Consider the following 21,551-nt stretch of genomic DNA (forward strand, 5'->3'; position numbering starts at 1 on the left):
GCCTGTGTTTAGCCTCTGTCATGTCGTTATGTGTAATGGACTAGAGGACTAGAGGACTAGATACAGCCTGTGTTTAGCCTCTGTCATGTCATTATGTGTAATGGACTAGAGAACTAGATAGAGCCTGTGTTTAGCCTCTGTCATGTCATTATGTGTAATGGACTAGAGGACTAGAGGACTAGATAGAGCCTGTGTTTAGCCTCTGTCATGTCGTTATGTGTAATGGACTAGAGGACTAGATACAGCCTGTGTTTAGCCTCTGTCATGTCATTATGTGTAATGGACTAGAGGACAAGAGGACTAGATAGAGCCTGTGTTTAGCCTCTGTCATGTCATTATGTGTAATGGACTAGAGGACTAGAGAACTAGATAGAGCCTGTGTTTAGCCTCTGTCATGTCATTATGTGTAATGGACTAGAGGACTAGAGGACTAGATAGAGCCTGTGTTTAGCCTCTGTCATGTCATTATGTGTAATGGACTAGAGGACTAGATAGAGCCTGTGTTTAGCCTCTGTCATGTCATTATGTGTAATGGACTAGAGGACTAGATAGAGCCTGTGTTTAGCCTCTGTCATGTCGTTATGTGTAATGGACTAGAGGACTAGATAGAGCCTGTGTTTAGCCTCTGTCATGTCATTATGTGTAATGGACTAGAGGACTAGAGAACTAGATAGAGCCTGTGTTTAGCCTCTGTCATGTCATTATGTGTAATGGACTAGAGGACTAGAGGACTAGATAGAGCCTTTGTTTAGCCTCTGGCATGTCATTATGTGTAATGGACTAGAGGACTAGATAGAGCCTTTGTTTAGCCTCTGGCATGTCATTATGTGTAATGGACTAGAGGACTAGATAGAGCCTGTGTTTAGCCTCTGTCATGTCATTATGTGTAATGGACTAGAGGACTAGATAGAGCCTGTGTTTAGACTCTGTCATGTCGTTATGTGTAATGGACTAGAGGACTAGATAGAGCCTGTGTTTAGCCTCTGTCATGTCATAATGTGTAATGGACTACAGGACTAGATAGATCCTGTGTTTAGCCTCTGTCATGTCATTATGTTTAATGGACTAGAGAACTAGATACAGCCTGTGTTTAGCCTCTGTCATGTCATTATGTGTAATGGACTAGAGGACAAGAGAACTAGATAGAGCCTGTGTTTAGCCTCTGTCATGTCATTATGTGTAATGGACTAGAGGACTAGAGAACTAGATACAGCCTGTGTTTAGCCTCTGTCATGTCGTTATGTGTAATGGACTAGAGGACTAGAGAACTAGATACAGCCTGTGTTTAGCCTCTGTCATGTCATTATGTGTAATGGACTACAGGACTAGAGAACTAGATAGAGCCTGTGTTTAGCCTCTGTCATGTCATTATGTGTAATGGACTAGAGGACTAGATAGAGCCTGTGTTTAGCCTCTGTCATGTCATTATGTGTAATGGACTAGAGGACTAGATAGAGCCTGTGTTTAGCCTCTGTCATGTCATTATGTGTAATGGACTAGATAGAGCCTGTGTTTAGCCTCTGTCATGTCATTATGTGTAATGGACTAGAGGACTAGATAGAGCCTGTGTTTAGCCTCTGTCATGTCATTATGTGTAATGGACTAGAGGACTAGAGAACTAGATAGAGCCTGTGTTTAGCCTCTGTCATGTCATTATGTGTAATGGACTAGAGGACTAGATAGAGCCTGTGTTTAGCCTCTGTCATGTCATTATGTGTAATGGACTAGAGGACTAGATAGAGCCTGTTCTTAGCCTCTGTCATGTCATTATGTGTAATGGACTAGAGGACTAGATAGAGCCTGTGTTTAGCCTCTGTCATGTCATTATGTGTAATGAACTAGAGGACTAGATAGAGCCTGTGTTTAGCCTCTGTCATGTCGTTTTGTGTAATGGACTAGAGAACTAGAGGACTAGATAGAGCCTGTGTTTAGCCTCTGTCATGTCATTATGTGTAATGGACTAGAGGACTAGATAGAGCCTGTGTTTAGCCTCTGTCATGTCATTATGTGTAATGGACTAGAGGACTAGAGGACTAGATAGAGCCTGTGTTTAGCCTCTGTCATGTCATTATGTGTAATGGACTAGAGGACTAGAGGACTAGATAGAGCCTGTGTTTAGCCTCTGTCATGTCATTATGTGTAATGGACTAGAGGACTAGAGAACTAGATAGAGCCTGTATTTAGCCTCTGGCATGTCATTATGTGTAATGGACTAGAGGACTAGATAGAGCCTGTGTTTAGCCTCTGTCATGTCGTTATGTGTAATGGACTAGAGGACTAGATAGAGCCTCTGTTTAGCCTCTGTCATGTCATTATGTGTAATGGACTAGAGGACTAGAGAACTAGATAGAGCCTGTGTTTAGCCTCTGTCATGTCATTATGTGTAATGGACTAGAGGACAAGAGAACTAGATTTAGCCTCTGTCATGTCATTATGTGTAATGGACTAGAGGACTAGATAGATCCTGTGTTTAGCCTCTGTCATGTCGTTATGTGTAATGGACTAGAGGACTAGATAGAGCCTGTGTTTAGCCTCTGTCATGTCATTATGTGTAATGGACTAGAGGACTAGAGAACTAGATAGAGCCTGTGTTTAGCCTCTGTCATGTCATTATGTGTAATGGACTAGAGGACAAGAGAACTAGATAGAGCCTGTGTTTAGACTCTGTCATGTCATTATGTGTAATGGACTAGAGGACTAGAGGACTAGATAGAGCCTGTGTTTTGCCTCTGTCATGTCATTATGTGTAATGGACTAGAGGACTAGATAGAGCCTGTGTTTTGCCTCTGTCATGTCATTATGTGTAATGGACTAGAGGACTAGATAGAGCCTGTGTTTAGCCTCTGTCATGTCATTATGTGTAATGGACTAGAGGACTAGAGGACTAGATAGAGCCGGTGTTTTGCCTCTGTCATGTCATTATGTGTAATGGACTAGAGGACTAGATAGAGCCTGTGTTTAGCCTCTGTCATGTCATTATGTGTAATGGACTAGAGGACAAGAGAACTAGATAGAGCCTGTGTTTAGCCTCTCTCATGTCGTTATGTGTAATGGACTAGAGAACTAGATACAGCCTGTGTTTAGCCTCTGTCATGTCATTATGTGTAATGGACTAGAGGACTAGATACAGCCTGTGTTTAGCCTCTGTCATGTCATTATGTGTAATGGACTAGAGGACTAGAGAACTAGATAGAGCCTGTGTTTAGCCTCTGGCATGTCATTATGTGTAATGGACTAGAGGACTAGATAGAGCCTGTGTTTAGCCTCTGTCATGTCATTATGTGTAATGGACTAGAGGACTAGATAGAGCCTGTGTTTAGCCTCTGTCATGTCATTATGTGTAATGGACAATAGGACTAGAGAACTAGATAGAGCCTGTGTTTAGCCTCTGTCATGTCATTTTGTGTAATGGACTAGAGGACTAGAGGACTAGATAGAGCCTGTGTTTAGCCTCTGTCATGTCATTATGTGTAATGGACTAGAGGACTAGAGGACTAGATAGAGCCTGTGTTTAGCCTCTGTCATGTCATTATGTGTAATGGACTAGAGGACTAGATAGAGCCTGTGTTTAGCCTCTGTCATGTCGTTATGTGTAATGGACTAGAGGACTAGATAGAGCCTGTGTTTAGCCTCTGTCATGTCATTATGTGTAATGGACTAGAGGACTAGATAGAGCCTGTGTTTAGCCTCTGTCATGTCATTATGTGTAATGGACTAGAGGACTAGATAGAGCCTGTGTTTAGCCTCTGTCATGTCATTATGTGTAATGGACTAGAGGACTAGAGGACTAGATACAGCCTGTGTTTAGCCTCTGTCATGTCATTATGTGTAATGGACGAGAGGACTAGAGAACTAGATAGAGCCTGTGTTTAGCCTCTGTCATGTCATTATGTGTAATGGACTAGAGGACTAGAGGACTAGATAGAGCCGGTGTTTAGCCTCTGTCATGTCGTAATGTGTAATGGACTAGAGGACTAGAGAACTAGATACAGCCTGTGTTTAGCCTCTGTCATGTCATTATGTGTAATGGACTAGAGGACTAGAGGACTAGATAGAGCCTGTGTTTAGCCTCTGTCATGTCATTATGTGTAATGGACTAGAGGACTAGAGGACTAGATAGAGCCTGTGTTTAGCCTCTGGCATGTCATTATGTGTAATGGACTAGAGGACTAGATAGAGTCTGTGTTTAGCCTCTGTCATGTCATTATGTGTAATGGACAAGAGGACTAGAGAACTAGATAGAGCCTGTGTTTAGCCTCTGTCATGTCATTATGTGTAATGGACTAGAGGACTAGAGGACTAGATAGAGCCTGTGTTTAGCCTCTGTCTTGTCATTATGTGTAATGGACTAGAGGACTAGATAGAGCCTGTGTTTAGCCTCTGTCATGTCATTATGTGTAATGGACTAGAGGACTAGAGAACTAGATAGAGCCTGTGTTTTGCCTCTGTCATGTCATTATGTGTAATGGACTACAGGACTAGAGAACTAGGTAGAGCCTGTGTTTAGCCTCTGTCATGTCATTATGTGTAATGGACTAGAGGGCTAGAGGACTAGATAGAGCCTGTGTTTAGCCTCTGTCATGTCATTATGTGTAATGGACTAGAGGACTAGATAGAGCCTGTGTTTAGCCTCTGTCATGTCGTTATGTGTAATGGACTAGAGGACTAGAGGACTAGATACAGCCTGTGTTTAGCCTCTGTCATGTCATTATGTGTAATGGACTAGAGAACTAGATAGAGCCTGTGTTTAGCCTCTGTCATGTCATTATGTGTAATGGACTAGAGGACTAGAGGACTAGATACAGCCTGTGTTTAGCCTCTGTCATGTCGTTATGTGTAATGGACTAGAGGACTAGATACAGCCTGTGTTTAGCCTCTGTCATGTCATTATGTGTAATGGACTAGAGGACAAGAGGACTAGATAGAGCCTGTGTTTAGCCTCTGTCATGTCATTATGTGTAATGGACTAGAGGACTAGAGAACTAGATAGAGCCTGTGTTTAGCCTCTGTCATGTCATTATGTGTAATGGACTAGAGGACTAGAGGACTAGATAGAGCCTGTGTTTAGCCTCTGTCATGTCATTATGTGTAATGGACTAGAGGACTAGATAGAGCCTGTGTTTAGCCTCTGTCATGTCATTATGTGTAATGGACTAGAGGACTAGATAGAGCCTGTGTTTAGCCTCTGTCATGTCGTTATGTGTAATGGACTAGAGGACTAGATAGAGCCTGTGTTTAGCCTCTGTCATGTCATTATGTGTAATGGACTAGAGGACTAGAGAACTTTATAGAGCCTGTGTTTAGCCTCTGTCATGTCATTATGTGTAATGGACTAGAGGACTAGAGGACTAGATAGAGCCTTTGTTTAGCCTCTGGCATGTCATTATGTGTAATGGACTAGAGGACTAGATAGAGCCTTTGTTTAGCCTCTGGCATGTCATTATGTGTAATGGACTAGAGGACTAGATAGAGCCTGTGTTTAGCCTCTGTCATGTCATTATGTGTAATGGACTAGAGGACTAGATAGAGCCTGTGTTTAGACTCTGTCATGTCGTTATGTGTAATGGACTAGAGGACTAGATAGAGCCTGTGTTTAGCCTCTGTCATGTCATAATGTGTAATGGACTACAGGACTAGATAGATCCTGTGTTTAGCCTCTGTCATGTCATTATGTTTAATGGACTAGAGAACTAGATACAGCCTGTGTTTAGCCTCTGTCATGTCATTATGTGTAATGGACTAGAGGACAAGAGAACTAGATAGAGCCTGTGTTTAGCCTCTGTCATGTCATTATGTGTAATGGACTAGAGGACTAGAGAACTAGATACAGCCTGTGTTTAGCCTCTGTCATGTCGTTATGTGTAATGGACTAGAGGACTAGAGAACTAGATACAGCCTGTGTTTAGCCTCTGTCATGTCATTATGTGTAATGGACTACAGGACTAGAGAACTAGATAGAGCCTGTGTTTAGCCTCTGTCATGTCATTATGTGTAATGGACTAGAGGACTAGATAGAGCCTGTGTTTAGCCTCTGTCATGTCATTATGTGTAATGGACTAGAGGACTAGATAGAGCCTGTGTTTAGCCTCTGTCATGTCATTATGTGTAATGGACTAGATAGAGCCTGTGTTTAGCCTCTGTCATGTCATTATGTGTAATGGACTAGAGGACTAGATAGAGCCTGTGTTTAGCCTCTGTCATGTCATTATGTGTAATGGACTAGAGGACTAGAGAACTAGATAGAGCCTGTGTTTAGCCTCTGTCATGTCATTATGTGTAATGGACTAGAGGACTAGATAGAGCCTGTGTTTAGCCTCTGTCATGTCATTATGTGTAATGGACTAGAGGACTAGATAGAGCCTGTTCTTAGCCTCTGTCATGTCATTATGTGTAATGGACTAGAGGACTAGATAGAGCCTGTGTTTAGCCTCTGTCATGTCATTATGTGTAATGAACTAGAGGACTAGATAGAGCCTGTGTTTAGCCTCTGTCATGTCGTTTTGTGTAATGGACTAGAGAACTAGAGGACTAGATAGAGCCTGTGTTTAGCCTCTGTCATGTCATTATGTGTAATGGACTAGAGGACTAGATAGAGCCTGTGTTTAGCCTCTGTCATGTCATTATGTGTAATGGACTAGAGGACTAGAGGACTAGATAGAGCCTGTGTTTAGCCTCTGTCATGTCATTATGTGTAATGGACTAGAGGACTAGAGGACTAGATAGAGCCTGTGTTTAGCCTCTGTCATGTCATTATGTGTAATGGACTAGAGGACTAGAGAACTAGATAGAGCCTGTATTTAGCCTCTGTCATGTCATTATGTGTAATGGACTAGAGGACTAGATAGAGCCTGTGTTTAGCCTCTGTCATGTCGTTATGTGTAATGGACTAGAGGACTAGATAGAGCCTCTGTTTAGCCTCTGTCATGTCATTATGTGTAATGGACTAGAGGACTAGAGAACTAGATAGAGCCTGTGTTTAGCCTCTGTCATGTCATTATGTGTAATGGACTAGAGGACAAGAGAACTAGATAGAGCCTGTGTTTAGCCTCTGTCATGTCATTATGTGTAATGGACTAGAGGACTAGATAGATCCTGTGTTTAGCCTCTGTCATGTCGTTATGTGTAATGGACTAGAGGACTAGATAGAGCCTGTGTTTAGCCTCTGTCATGTCATTATGTGTAATGGACTAGAGGACTAGAGAACTAGATAGAGCCTGTGTTTAGCCTCTGTCATGTCATTATGTGTAATGGACTAGAGGACTAGAGGACTAGATAGAGCCTGTGTTTTGCCTCTGTCATGTCATTATGTGTAATGGACTAGAGGACTAGATAGAGCCTGTGTTTTGCCTTTGTCATGTCATTATGTGTAATGGACTAGAGGACTAGATAGAGCCTGTGTTTAGCCTCTGTCATGTCATTATGTGTAATGGACTAGAGGACTAGAGGACTAGATAGAGCCGGTGTTTTGCCTCTGTCATGTCATTATGTGTAATGGACTAGAGGACTAGATAGAGCCTGTGTTTAGCCTCTGTCATGTCATTATGTGTAATGGACTAGAGGACAAGAGAACTAGATAGAGCCTGTGTTTAGCCTCTCTCATGTCGTTATGTGTAATGGACTAGAGGACTAGAGAACTAGATACAGCCTGTGTTTAGCCTCTGTCATGTCATTATGTGTAATGGACTAGAGGACTAGATACAGCCTGTGTTTAGCCTCTGTCATGTCATTATGTGTAATGGACTAGAGGACTAGAGAACTAGATAGAGCCTGTGTTTAGCCTCTGGCATGTCATTATGTGTAATGGACTAGAGGACTAGATAGAGCCTGTGTTTAGCCTCTGTCATGTCATTATGTGTAATGGACTAGAGGACTAGATAGAGCCTGTGTTTAGCCTCTGTCATGTCATTATGTGTAATGGACAATAGGACTAGAGAACTAGATAGAGCCTGTGTTTAGCCTCTGTCATGTCATTTTGTGTAATGGACTAGAGGACTAGAGGACTAGATAGAGCCTGTGTTTAGCCTCTGTCATGTCATTATGTGTAATGGACTAGAGGACTAGAGGACTAGATAGAGCCTGTGTTTAGCCTCTGTCATGTCATTATGTGTAATGGACTAGAGGACTAGATAGAGCCTGTGTTTAGCCTCTGTCATGTCGTTATGTGTAATGGACTAGAGGACTAGATAGAGCCTGTGTTTAGCCTCTGTCATGTCATTATGTGTAATGGACTAGAGGACTAGAGGACTAGATAGAGCCTGTGTTTAGCCTCTGTCATGTCATTATGTGTAATGGACTAGAGGACTAGATAGAGCCTGTGTTTAGCCTCTGTCATGTCATTATGTGTAATGGACTAGAGGACTAGATACAGCCTGTGTTTAGCCTCTGTCATGTCATTATGTGTAATGGACGAGAGGACTAGAGAACTAGATAGAGCCTGTGTTTAGCCTCTGTCATGTCATTATGTGTAATGGACTAGAGGACTAGAGGACTAGATAGAGCCGGTGTTTAGCCTCTGTCATGTCGTAATGTGTAATGGACTAGAGGACTAGAGAACTAGATACAGCCTGTGTTTAGCCTCTGTCATGTCATTATGTGTAATGGACTAGAGGACTAGAGGACTAGATAGAGCCTGTGTTTAGCCTCTGTCATGTCATTATGTGTAATGGACTAGAGGACTAGAGGACTAGATAGAGCCTGTGTTTAGCCTCTGGCATGTCATTATGTGTAATGGACTAGAGGACTAGATAGAGTCTGTGTTTAGCCTCTGTCATGTCATTATGTGTAATGGACAAGAGGACTAGAGAACTAGATAGAGCCTGTGTTTAGCCTCTGTCATGTCATTATGTGTAATGGACTAGAGGACTAGAGGACTAGATAGAGCCTGTGTTTAGCCTCTGTCTTGTCATTATGTGTAATGGACTAGAGGACTAGATAGAGCCTGTGTTTAGCCTCTGTCATGTCATTATGTGTAATGGACTAGAGGACTAGAGAACTAGATAGAGCCTGTGTTTTGCCTCTGTCATGTCATTATGTGTAATGGACTACAGGACTAGAGAACTAGGTAGAGCCTGTGTTTAGCCTCTGTCATGTCATTATGTGTAATGGACTAGAGGGCTAGAGGACTAGATAGAGCCTGTGTTTAGCCTCTGTCATGTCATTATGTGTAATGGACTAGAGGACTAGATAGAGCCTGTGTTTAGCCTCTGTCATGTCGTTATGTGTAATGGACTAGAGGACTAGAGGACTAGATACAGCCTGTGTTTAGCCTCTGTCATGTCATTATGTGTAATGGACTAGAGAACTAGATAGAGCCTGTGTTTAGCCTCTGTCATGTCATTATGTGTAATGGACTAGAGGACTAGAGGACTAGATACAGCCTGTGTTTAGCCTCTGTCATGTCGTTATGTGTAATGGACTAGAGGACTAGATACAGCCTGTGTTTAGCCTCTGTCATGTCATTATGTGTAATGGACTAGAGGACAAGAGGACTAGATAGAGCCTGTGTTTAGCCTCTGTCATGTCATTATGTGTAATGGACTAGAGGACTAGAGAACTAGATAGAGCCTGTGTTTAGCCTCTGTCATGTCATTATGTGTAATGGACTAGAGGACTAGAGGACTAGATAGAGCCTGTGTTTAGCCTCTGTCATGTCATTATGTGTAATGGACTAGAGGACTAGATAGAGCCTGTGTTTAGCCTCTGTCATGTCATTATGTGTAATGGACTAGAGTACTAGATAGAGCCTGTGTTTAGCCTCTGTCATGTCGTTATGTGTAATGGACTAGAGGACTAGAGGACTAGATAGAGCCTGTGTTTAGCCTCTGTCATGTCATTATGTGTAATGGACTAGAGGACTAGAGGACTAGATAGAGCCTGTGTTTAGCCTCTGTCATGTCATTATGTGTAATGGACTACAGGACTAGAGAACTAGATAGAGCCTGTGTTTAGCCTCTGTCATGTCATTATGTGTAATGGACTAGAGGACTAGATAGAGCCTGTGTTTAGCCTCTGTCATGTCGTTATGTGTAATGGACTAGAGGACTAGAGGACTAGATAGAGCCTGTGTTTAGCCTCTGTCATGTCATTATGTGTAATGGACTACAGGACTAGAGAACTAGATAGAGTCTGTGTTTAGCCTCTGTCATGTCATTATGTGTAATGAACTAGAGGACTAGATACAGCCTGTGTTTAGCCTCTGTCATCTCATTATGTGTAATGAACTAGAGGACTAGATACAGCCTGTGTTTAGCCTCTGTCATGTCATTATGTGTAATGGACTAGAGGACTAGAGGACTAGATAGAGCCTGTGTTTAGCCTCTGTCTTGTCATTATGTGTAATGGACTAGAGGACTAGATAGAGCCTGTGTTTAGCCTCTGTCATGTCATTATGTGTAATGGACTAGAGAACTAGATACAGCCTGTGTTTAGCCTCTGTCATGTCATTATGTGTAATGGACGAGAGGACTAGAGAACTAGATAGAGCCTGTGTTTAGCCTCTGTCATGTCATTATGTGTAATGGACTAGAGGATTAGAGAACTAGATAGAGCCTGTGTTTAGCCTCTGTCATGTCATTATGTGTAATGGACTAGAGGACTAGAGGACTAGATAGAGCCTGTGTTTAGCCTCTGTCATGTCATTATGTGTAATGGACTAGAGGACTAGATAGAGCCTGTGTTTAGCCTCTGTCATGTCATTATGTGTAATGGACGAGAGGACTTGAGAACTAGATAGAGCCTGTGTTTAGCCTCTGTCTTGTCAATATGAGTAATGGACTAGAGGACTAGAGAACTAGATAGAGCCTGTGTTTAGCCTCTGTCATGTCATTATGTGTAATGGACTAGAGGACTAGATAGAGCCTGTGTTTAGCCTCTGTCATGTCATTATGTGTAATGGACTAGAGGACTAGAGGACTAGATAGAGCCTGTGTTTAGCCTCTGTCATGTCATTATGTGTAATGGACTAGAGGACTAGAGGACTAGATAGAGCCTGTGTTTAGCCTCTGTCATGTCATTATGTGTAATGGACTAGAGGACTAGATAGAGCCTGTGTTTAGCCTCTGTCATGTCATTATGTGTAATGGACTAGAGGACTAGAGAACTAGATAGAGCCTGTGTTTAGCCTCTGGCATGTCATTATGTGTAATGGACTAGAGGACTAGATAGAGCCTGTGTTTAGCCTCTGTCATGTCATTATGTGTAATGGACTAGAGGACTAGAGGACTAGATAGAGCCTGTGTTTAGCCTCTGTCATGTCATTATGTGTAATGGACTAGAGGACTAGATAGAGCCTGTGTTTAGCCTCTGTCATGTCATTATGTGTAATGGACTAGAGGACTAGAGCACTAGGTAGAGCCTGTGTTTTGCCTCTGTCATGTCATTATGTGTAATGGACTAGAGGACTAGAGCACTAGGTAGAGCCTGTGTTTGGCCTCTGTCATGTCATTATGTGTAATGGACTAGAGGACTAGAGCACTAGGTAGAGCCTGTGTTTGGCCTCTGTCATGTCGTTATGTGTAATGGACTAGAGGACTAGATAGAGCCTGTGTTTAGCCTCTGTCATGTCATTATGTGTAATGGACTAGAGCACTAGGTAGAGCCTGTGTTTGGCCTCTGTCATGTCATCCACCCTTTGGCTCTGTAGTGGTGTTCCCAGATGGGGTCTCCCTAATAGTAGTAGCATTGACACGACACTTCTCCAGAGCTCCAGTCAGCCCAGTCTCACCAGGTGTCGGCTCTGCTGCTGGGGACGTGCTGAGGCTGCAGCCAGGGAGGGGCCCTGCAGATGTTCCACAGCTCCGAAACATTTGTCTGGCCATGCTAGAGACCGGCTGCTGAACACTGTCCATGTTAGGGCGGTGGTTGGGAGTTGATACAACTGTTGTAATAGAGTTTTTTCTCTCATTTTATGAGGTACTGTAATTAGAAATGCTTTATTTATTAAAAAAATAAATAGATAAGGAGGCATAGATGACAACAACTACCAAATAAATAAATAAAAACATACATTCTCCATCACATGCGTCGCTATAGGAACAGCAGAGCCTTGCCATTATTGTCCCAACCTTGATCTCTACAATGCTGCTGTTTCATTCCGCTCCGTTTTTCACTTCCATACACTCAAAGTTAATCATTTGCATGCACAGAAAGGAGAATTAGCTTAGCAAAATAATCAATATTCTGTAGTCCGTAAACGGGAGCTTTTTACCTGCATTTTATTCCACATTTTCCATAGATAGTGGTATCATGATCTCCCTGAATAATACATGTCATTTTGCCGTCCTTTGTTAGATGAGACGTTCACGGCACCCGGGACACCGGCAGCCAAGGACTCATTTTCCATGTCAGTGCAAACAAAGCCGCCAGGTGTGTTTGTTGTAAGTGTCTGTATGTGCGCTTATGCGCGTGTGCGAGAGTGTTAATGTTGTATTTGTCTCCCTGTCATTCCTGCCAGGTTGTTCTCCCTAGTCTGTATTTAGGGGGATTCTTCTGCAGGCTGGCATCATGGCGGGTGGCCTGTGAGGGGAACAGACAGTCAAAGGGAAGGGGCCAGGCAGAGGCCTCCTCCTCAGTGGGAACTAATGTGGGTGTTGGTGGCATGGCTCTGTAAAGATCTTCATTTGTTTGTTGTTAAAGATCTAATTAGGAAGAAGAGAGGAAACAGAACGGGACAGCTAATTAGAGGGGAGCTCAGAAATCACTTTGAACCTCAAGGACACCCGGCTATTAGCGCTCACATAAAACGTTTATTAAAACCTAAGTGTGTGTGTGTATGTTTTGTTTCCTTCCTTAAATTATTAAAAACGCCTTGCTTGAGTGGGCATCCCCCTCTTCTGGAGAGATGCGGAGGAGTGGAGAGGGCCGGCGTATCCTGAACCGCTCTCTCTCTCTGTCTTCCATCTCCTCAACATTTTAGACATCTGTCTTCCGTTGTCTCCACAAACATTCACTGCATACATGTAGGCCGACATTCACTGCATACATGTAGGCCTTCATTCACTGCATACATGTAGGCCTTCATTCACTGCATACCTGTAGGCCGGCATTCACTGCATACCTGTAGGCCGACATTCACTGCATACCTGTAGGCCTTCATTCACTGCATACCTGTAGGCCTTCATTCACTGCATACCTGTAGGCCGACATTCACTGCATACCTGTAGGCCTTCATTCACTGCATACCTGTAGGCCGGCATTCACTGCATACCTGTAGGCCGACATTCACTGCATACCTGTAGGCCTTCATTCACTGCATACATGTAGGCCGACATTCACTGCATACCTGTAGGCCTTCATTCACTGCATACCTGTAGGCCTTCATTCACTGCATACCTGTAGGCCTTCATTCACTGCATACATGTAGGCCTTCATTCACTGCATACCTGTAGGCCTTCATTCACTGCATACCTGTAGGCCTTCATTCACTGCATACCTGTAGGCCTTCATTCACTGCATACATGTAGGCCGACATTCACTGCATACCTGTAGGCCTTCATTCACTGCATACCTGTAGGCCTTCATTCACTGCATACCTGTAGGCCGGCATTCACTGCATACCTGTAGGCCGACATTCACTGCATACCTGTAGGCCTTCATTCACTGCATACATGTAGGCCGACATTCACTGCATACCTGTAGGCCTTCATTCACTGCATACCTGTAGGCCTTCATTCACTGCATACCTGTAGGCCGACATTCACTGCATACCTGTAGGCCTTCATTCACTGCATACATGTAGGCCGACATTCACTGCATACCTGTAGGCCTTCATTCACTGCATACCTGTAGGCCTTCATTCACTGCATACATGTAGGCCGACATTCACTGCATACCTGTAGGCCTTCATTCACTGCATACATGTAGGCCGACATTCACTGCATACCTGTAGGCCTTCATTCACTGCATACATGTAGGCCGACATTGTAAATAAGAATTTGCTCTTAACTGACTTGCCAAGTTAAATAAAGGTTAAATAAAACAACTTATTTTTTTACATGAAGTGAAAGTATGTTTCGTTATTTTGGCCAGTCAGTAGAGTGAATGAGTACATTTGGATTTGAAAAGCAAAGGCTCGATAAGTACCGTAGGCTAAGTACAGTAATGTCAGTGTGCAAAGATAGGTTTTTATCAACACATGAGTCAGGAGACCTGTGGTCCATGTCAACACATTGTTCTGCCCCACGAGTGATGTGTTTAAGCAGCAAGGTTATTATAGTAAACTGAAACTAATATGAAAACAAATCATAAAAAGCTATTTAGTATTTACAGTGGCAATTTTAGTATGTAAATCTTGGTGGGGCAAAAAAAAAGTATGTTTTAGATGCATGCCAAAAAAGCCTTTACACAACACTAAACAATTCATTAATTGCACTATAACGGTGACAAATGGTGCCCACAAACTATTTGGGCCTACATAAATCTGTCCCAACAGCAGAGTCCCAACAGCAGTCCCAACACCTTACCACTGCTACACCTGGCTATCAGCGGAGCCTTGTCTGGCAGCGAAACAGCCTCATTTACTGCCTTTTTAAAAAAACAACGCTGATATGGCTGACTTGCTTAAAAAAACGAGGTTTCTATTGACAATTGGGATGTATAAATTATGGAATAAGGGGACGACTAGCGGATAAGAGGGAATCTGTAATTTCGATTAAGACATTAATGAGCTAGCTAAGACGGACGTAGTCAATATAACTATTTGTTCAGCACTTTTGAAATGTACAGCGACAGAATTCAGAACATGGGCCGTTCTTACAGTATTCTCCCTGTACACCAAGTCAGAACCGTAAGATAAATAAAGGGAGCATATAAGCAGACAATGAAAGCTCTTACAATGTTCGATGATTACATTTTTCTAAAATAGGCTACATGTGCACAACCAAGTTAGAACAGTGGGCTAAGTTATGAGGGGTAAAGGGGACCAAATTACTAGGGTGATGCACACGTTTACTTTGTTAGCTAAGTATACATATCTCGCTGGCATATTACATCATTTATGCAGCAGCATACAAGACATTTTTGACCTCACCTTGTTGTGCTGTGCTCACTTGAACAGGAAGGTGGCGCAGCGGTCCTTCGTGGGCAAATTCTGTTGTCAAACTTTATCATCAAAGTCTGACATTCTCTTGATTTATGGTGCTTTCAAGACAACTGGGAACTCTGGGGGGAAAAACAAGGTTGGATCATGACGTCAGTGATCTTAAGGTCGAAGCTCTAGAAAGAGGCCAAGTTCCCCACTTGGAATTCCGACTTGAATGACCGTTCAAAATGTATTTTCCCAGTTGGAGCAAAAAAAATTTTTGCAGAGTTCCCAGTTGTCTTGAACTCACTGACGTTTGAGATTTCCCAGTTTTGAGTTTCCAGTTGTTTTGAACGTGGCAGAAGTCATGCTGGATTGACAGCATGGCCAATGTCGAATGTTTATCCTTTTAAGCTTTGAAAAGAGACCCTTAAAACCAGATTTGGACCACACACCCACTCCACTGAATAGCTGGTTAGTGATTGCTTTGCAATGCTTGCAGTTAGCCACTGATTCCTTCTAAACCACTCATTGTTGAATTTGTGATTTCCAACTTGTTGTGTAATGTTTATGTCCAATGGCCGATGAGCACCGATACATTTTATCTATAATCTCTCTTCATAATTTCTCTTCATATGACAAGCATTGAAAAGGATTTGGCAGTAGATTGTCAACTTGATTCATGATGATGACTGCTAGCTTGCTAGCTAAGAAGCTAAGATTTTTAAGTATGATGCTGACATGATCAGTCCAATCAAAGCTACGGTAGATATAACGTGATTAGACGTCATTTTATCTGTGACCAATGACCTTGAGCCTTCTTGGATGGGCACTTCTAATGTAACTAGAACTAGCATCCATGGGGCTTGAATTTTCAAGCTCTCCCTGTAGATTTTGCAGTGACGTAGTGTCCCCATGAGTAACAGAACACTGCGCCAATTATGGCGCAACTAGAGAACATTACCAGCTCCTACTCTCTGTATTTTCCGCTGGCTGCCCCACCAACACAGAAAGCACTGAGCTAGGCTGAAACACCTGCATTTTGGAGCTGCCTTAAGCAAAAAAGATACCATGCAGCTTTATTTACTCAATAAATGTGTTTTTACATTGTTTGCAAACTGATATGTGACACAAATTAATGCCAAAATAACATGCAAAACAGGCAAAAAATAACAAATGAACAGGTGGGGCTCAAAACAGGCTCTGTCCCATCTGCTCTGAATGATGGGTCGCCACTGACAACACAAATCCACCTGCCCTGAATGACAGGTCGCCACGGGCAACAAATCAAATCAAATGTTATTTGTCACAGGTTTAGACCTTACAATGAAATGCTTACTTACAAGCCCTTAACCAACAATGCAGTTTTAAGAAACAATAAGTGTTAAGAAAGTATTTTCTAAGTAAACTGAAGTAAACAATAAATACATAAAAATGTAATTAAATACATACATTTTTAAAAAAGAAAATAGAAAAATAACAAATATTTAAAGAGCAACAATTAAATAACAATAACAAGGCTATATACAGGGTTGTGCAAACTGTAATCAAGGCAAAGGGTGGCTACTTTGAAGAATATCAAATATCAAATATATTTTGATTTGATTTTTGGTTACTACATGATTCCATATGTGTTATTTCATAGTTTTGATGTCTTCACTATTATTATACTATGTAGAAAATAGTCAAAAATATAAAGTGTCAACTTTTGACTGGTACTGTATATAATATATATTTTTTTTTTTGCTAAACAAGTGGGGCTCAAAATTCCCTGAATGATGGGTCGCCACTGAGTATTTGATTAATAAACATGTTTGGAAAAACTAAAAATATACTGAAACTATTATATTTTACTCCAAAACGAACTAAAATAATATAAAAACCACCATGAATTTGAGTTTTAATCAATTCTAAGCTTCTAAACAATCTAGTGGGCTTTTCAAGTACTAAATGCCAGGTAAATGCTGCTAGTTGATGGCAATGTTTAAATAATCCTAGCTTGTGCATCACTATCACCAGCTGTCACTAGCTAACAACATCAGCTAGGTAGCTAACTTGATTCTTCTTACATACTAAAGTTAAAAAGTATTGTATTGGTGTAAACATGGGCGAGAGAGAGTTTCCTTCCACCGTATTTTTTGTACCAGTCTCTGTACTATTCCTTTTAAATCCAAGTCACATTGAGATTTACTTCATAATTTAAACCTAACCTAATCTAATGACTGACACAAGACCTTTGCCATGTTTAGTTGCCAAACAGTCTCGAACGTTGCAGATAGAAATGCCATGAATAGAGCTGATGTGATTCCTTATTCTACATGTCAAAGAGGCATGTTTGTTCTACATAGAAATAGCCTATCTGAACATTCCAAAACGTTACGTCTGGCTAAATACGCCCCTGATGTATACCCTATGAAAGTGACACATAATTTTTTGAAACAAAATAATATAAAAACGAAATATATATTTTTTTATACAACTATAACTGAATAAAAACTAGCAAATCAGGTCTGAAAACTAACTGAAACTAAACAAAACTAATATAAAAACACAAAAGCATAATATTCTTTAAGTACAGTCCATTTACACAGATAATGCCGCTCTCTGTGAGTGTGCTGTGTGTCAACGGTACGGACCTGTGGGGACATAAGCTTTATAGTTAACAAATGCCTTGTGTCTGTTTCTCCTCTCCACCACATCAGTAGTCCAGTACATTGTGCAATCTTGCCCGTGTCAGATCTAAAATGAATGAGGAATTGCTGTTCTAATCTTATTGATTTATGCGCAGAAGCCCAAACATGAATAATAGATTTTCCTTAATCATTCTCCCGCTTATTTTAGGAGAATCTCATTTTGGTTATTTTTCACTCTTGAGCTCTTAGTGTGTGTATTTCACACAGTTATTATATGTGTGTGTTTTGAAGCGAGCAAGTGAAGATTACATGAACTGACCTGTTGTAAATTCTGCTAAAGATTTTCTTTGACCATAATTTTTTAGCCTGAGTCCACATCAGCTACACTAGTGTTAGGGAGCAGGGCTGGTGTGTGTGTAACGTAGTGGCCCTGTACCCAGCCTCTCATACCACATTACACACACACACACACTGCCAGTGGGGCAGCTGGGGGGTGGTGGGCAGTGGGGGGAAGCAGGGAGAAAACAAGTCATGGATGTTTGCTGTAGTTTGCCTTCCTCTTCACCACAATGCCATGCAGAAAAACAACAACAACATAGCAATAACATAAATACTTTAAAAAGCCATTACGTTACTATAGTACTGTGTAAAATGTTTCCACGATGATGGACATGCGTCCCATCCCGCCCCCCTCCCTCCCTCCCTATACTATACTCCTATCTCTCAGGGTTCCCAGATTATGGGTTCTATTCCGGGGCCGGGCCCAGTGACCTGCGGGGGCCGCCCTGCTCCTTTGCCGACTTTGGCTCCCTGGGGCCCCATGCTGCTCAGATGCTGCAGCACAGTGAGCATCATGCCACCTCCGCCTGCAACTCCCCCCTCCAGCACCACCTGCAGCACAGCCCGGACCCCTTTAAGAGCCCAGGTGTGTACCCCGCTAACGTCTCCTTCAATCCTTCAATCAGTCAATGATGCCATTCAGATTCATGAACTCTAGTTAGGAATTATCAGAAGGTGTGTGTGTGTGTGTGTGTGTGTGTATGTGTGTGTGTGTGTGTGTGTGTGTGTGTGTGTGTGTGTGTGTGTGTGTGTGTGTGTGTGTGTGTGTGTGTGTGTGTGTGTGTGTGTGTGTGTGTGTGTGTGTGTGTGTGTGTGTGTGTGTGTGTGTGTGTGTGTGTGAAAGAGAGAGTGAGAATGTAAAAGAGAGAGTGAGAATGTAAAAGAGAGAGTGTGAGAGAGAGAGCGAGAGAGTGTAAAAGAGAGAGAATGTGAGAGAGAGAACGTAAAAGAGTGTGAGAGTGAGTGAGAGAGAGAGTGAGAATGTAAAAGAGAGAGAGCGAGAGTGTGTAAAAGAGTGTGAGTGTAAAAAAATGAGAGTGTAAAAGAGAGTGTGAGAGTGTAAAAGAGAGTGATGAAGAGAGAAAATAAAGGTGTTTATAGAGACAGAGAGGGAAACAATAACTATCAGAGGAAGGTGATGCACTGTGTACTGTAGCGTAACACCCCTGGCGGGTTGCCTGCTATACCCTGCATGCCTCTCATAACACTGATTTTGGAAATGACTTCAGGATATGTTTAGTTGAATATGTATGTATACATGGCTGATGGCTGTGTGTTGACTGACTGAAAGACCAACACCCCGTTCCTATTTCACACAGTGATGGTGACCTAATGTACTGTAGGCATACATGTATACCTATTTCCCATTTTCAGTTCAGCATACATTACAGTAGTGTCATTGTTAGTACCGGTTTTTGTTTAAGATGTAGCAAGGTCATTATTATTTATTCTTATCGCACTCTTCAAATATTGATCTCCATCCCTTGCTTACCCACAATGCATCTTGTTTGTTGGTACAGTGCATCACTTTTTCATATAAGGTGATGAACCATCATTTATATGCATTTAGACTGCTCATTTAGGTAAGAGAGAGAACTTGATGAGGAATTTGTCATACAGAACGAGTGACCACCAATTGAGCTCCCAATGCTTGTATTTGACTATAGTGAATATCATCATGAATAAGTTGAGCAAAAGTTCTGTGGCAAATTATTCCTGTTGGCTTGACATTATCTTTCGAGATAATGTTTTGTTGCTGGAATGTAATGTATTTTATGAGGGAAGAAGGAAGAAAGAATTGAATGGGTTACTGTTATCATAGTTCATGCACAGCCAGTCTGAATGATATAGTCTTCAGAAACACACATCTTTGTCTTCTTTTTCCAGTTCTTTTGTTGGTCCCTTAAAGCCATATTTCCTTTGATAAATCTAGACTGGAGCAGAAAGTGCTGGACATTTTATTGCAATGAGATTCTTTTTAAATCACCTATAGTGTTCTAACCCCACAACTGTGCTCCAATGAGCGTAAATCATGTGTAGTTATTAGTGGGGCTGACAGTGGGGTTTAAATACGTAAATCCTGTGCAACATGGGAACGGCCAGGGGGATGTGCAATTCAGCAAAGTCTAGCAATTATGAGGAATCTAGCCTGCTGTATAAACAGAGATAGAGTGGGTAATTGGTTAAAACAGCCATATTAGGACTGGGTCACTCTGATAAGAACAGTGCAGCCAGTCAGGAACATTGCTTGATACTAAGCAGCAGTGTCACTCTGAGAAGTTGTTTATTTCTCCCTCACAATGAGGCTACTCTATCTTTGTCATTTGATTATTTCATCCGCTCTTATTAGAGGGAGAAGGAAATATTTGATGTGGTGTGTGTGTGTGTGTGTGTGTGTGTGTGTGTGTGTGTGTGTGTGTGTGTGTGTGTGTGTGTGTGTGTGTGTGTGTGTGTGTGTGTGTGTGTGTGTGTGTGTGTGTTTTCTGCTCCCAAACAGGGATATCCATAGATAATATTGTGTTTTTTTTTATCATACGACACTTGTTAGAGAGCACAGTTACACCTTACAACATCTTTCACAATCCAATCATCTATGGTGACCATGGAGGTGTATCTGTATAGCGTAGCCCACTTAGTTTATACTGAGATTTCATTTTGACACGTATTACAATGTGTGGCTAAATCCTCCTCCATTCTCATCTAGACTGTCTCCTTTCTTGAGCTGGTTTTAATAACCCTTACCCTCACGAGTCTTCAGATCCAGCACATTAATAGACCTCCCTTTCAATCCACATCCGCACCAAGCAAAAGCTTCCAGCTGCAGTGGAAAGACTGATTTAATATTCCTTTATTAATAGGAGTGTCACTGAGTGGCGCTCGGAGAGAAAAATGAGCAGACCTCGCCGAGGTTCCCCAGATTTTTTAATTTTAATATCTGCTCTTGTTTTTATTTATTTTTATTTTATTTTATTTTCAACACACTAAAACAGAGGGTCACCTGGTGCTGAGCTGACAGCAGCAATGGTTCAAATGGTCTAGACAGTTAGAGCAATTTAAGCCAACACCATGGTTCCTCTACTTCCCCTTTTCTTTTTTATTTCCTGCTCTCTCATTTCTTAATTGCCATTGTTATTGGTCTGGGATTTCTCCCCGGCGTCGTGTTCTACTTTTCAAAAGATTCTGTCTAGCTCTCTTTGCCCCTCTCGCTGTATAGCCGTAGTTTTCCTCACATACACTGCCAAGGTCATCTAGATTGGCTGTTCAGACTTTCGTCAGTTGGTTATAGTGGCTGTCTATCTTCCCTGCCCGTCATACATTAAACACACACACACTCTCTCTTCTCTCTATCTTCTCTCTCTCTCTCTCTCTCTCTCTCTCTCTCTCTCTCTCTCTCTCTCTCTCTCTCTCTCTCTCTCTCTCTCCTCTCTCTCCTCTCTTCCTCTCTCTCTCCTCTTGCTCTCTCTCGCTCTCTTCTCTCTTGCTCTCTTTCTCGCTCTCGCTCTCTTCTCTCTCGCTCTCTTTCTCGCTCTCTTCTCTCTTGCTCTCTTTCTCGCTCTCGCTCT

General features: G+C 42.0%; 1 protein-coding gene across 12 annotated transcripts in view; it reads left to right on the forward strand.

Annotated features, from left to right (window-relative positions):
* LOC129822317 (RNA-binding protein Musashi homolog 2-like) overlaps positions 1-21,551 on the forward strand; it is a 458,816-nt gene that overhangs the window by 423,925 nt on the left and 13,340 nt on the right. For 10 of the 12 annotated variants that reach the window (XR_008754471.1, XR_008754472.1, XM_055880501.1 and 7 more), the window contains exon 12: positions 18,377-18,574. The exons of the other annotated variants lie outside the window; for them this stretch is intronic. Coding sequence is in view for 8 of the 10 variants with exons in the window: in XM_055880501.1 (XP_055736476.1) it covers positions 18,377-18,574 (198 nt within the window). In the remaining 2 variants the exon portion in view is untranslated. The remainder of the gene's footprint in view (positions 1-18,376; positions 18,575-21,551) is intronic. 12 annotated transcript variants of the gene reach the window in all.

This window comes from Salvelinus fontinalis, chromosome 24, assembly GCF_029448725.1.
Source record: "Salvelinus fontinalis isolate EN_2023a chromosome 24, ASM2944872v1, whole genome shotgun sequence".
NCBI lineage: Eukaryota > Metazoa > Chordata > Actinopteri > Salmoniformes > Salmonidae > Salvelinus > Salvelinus fontinalis.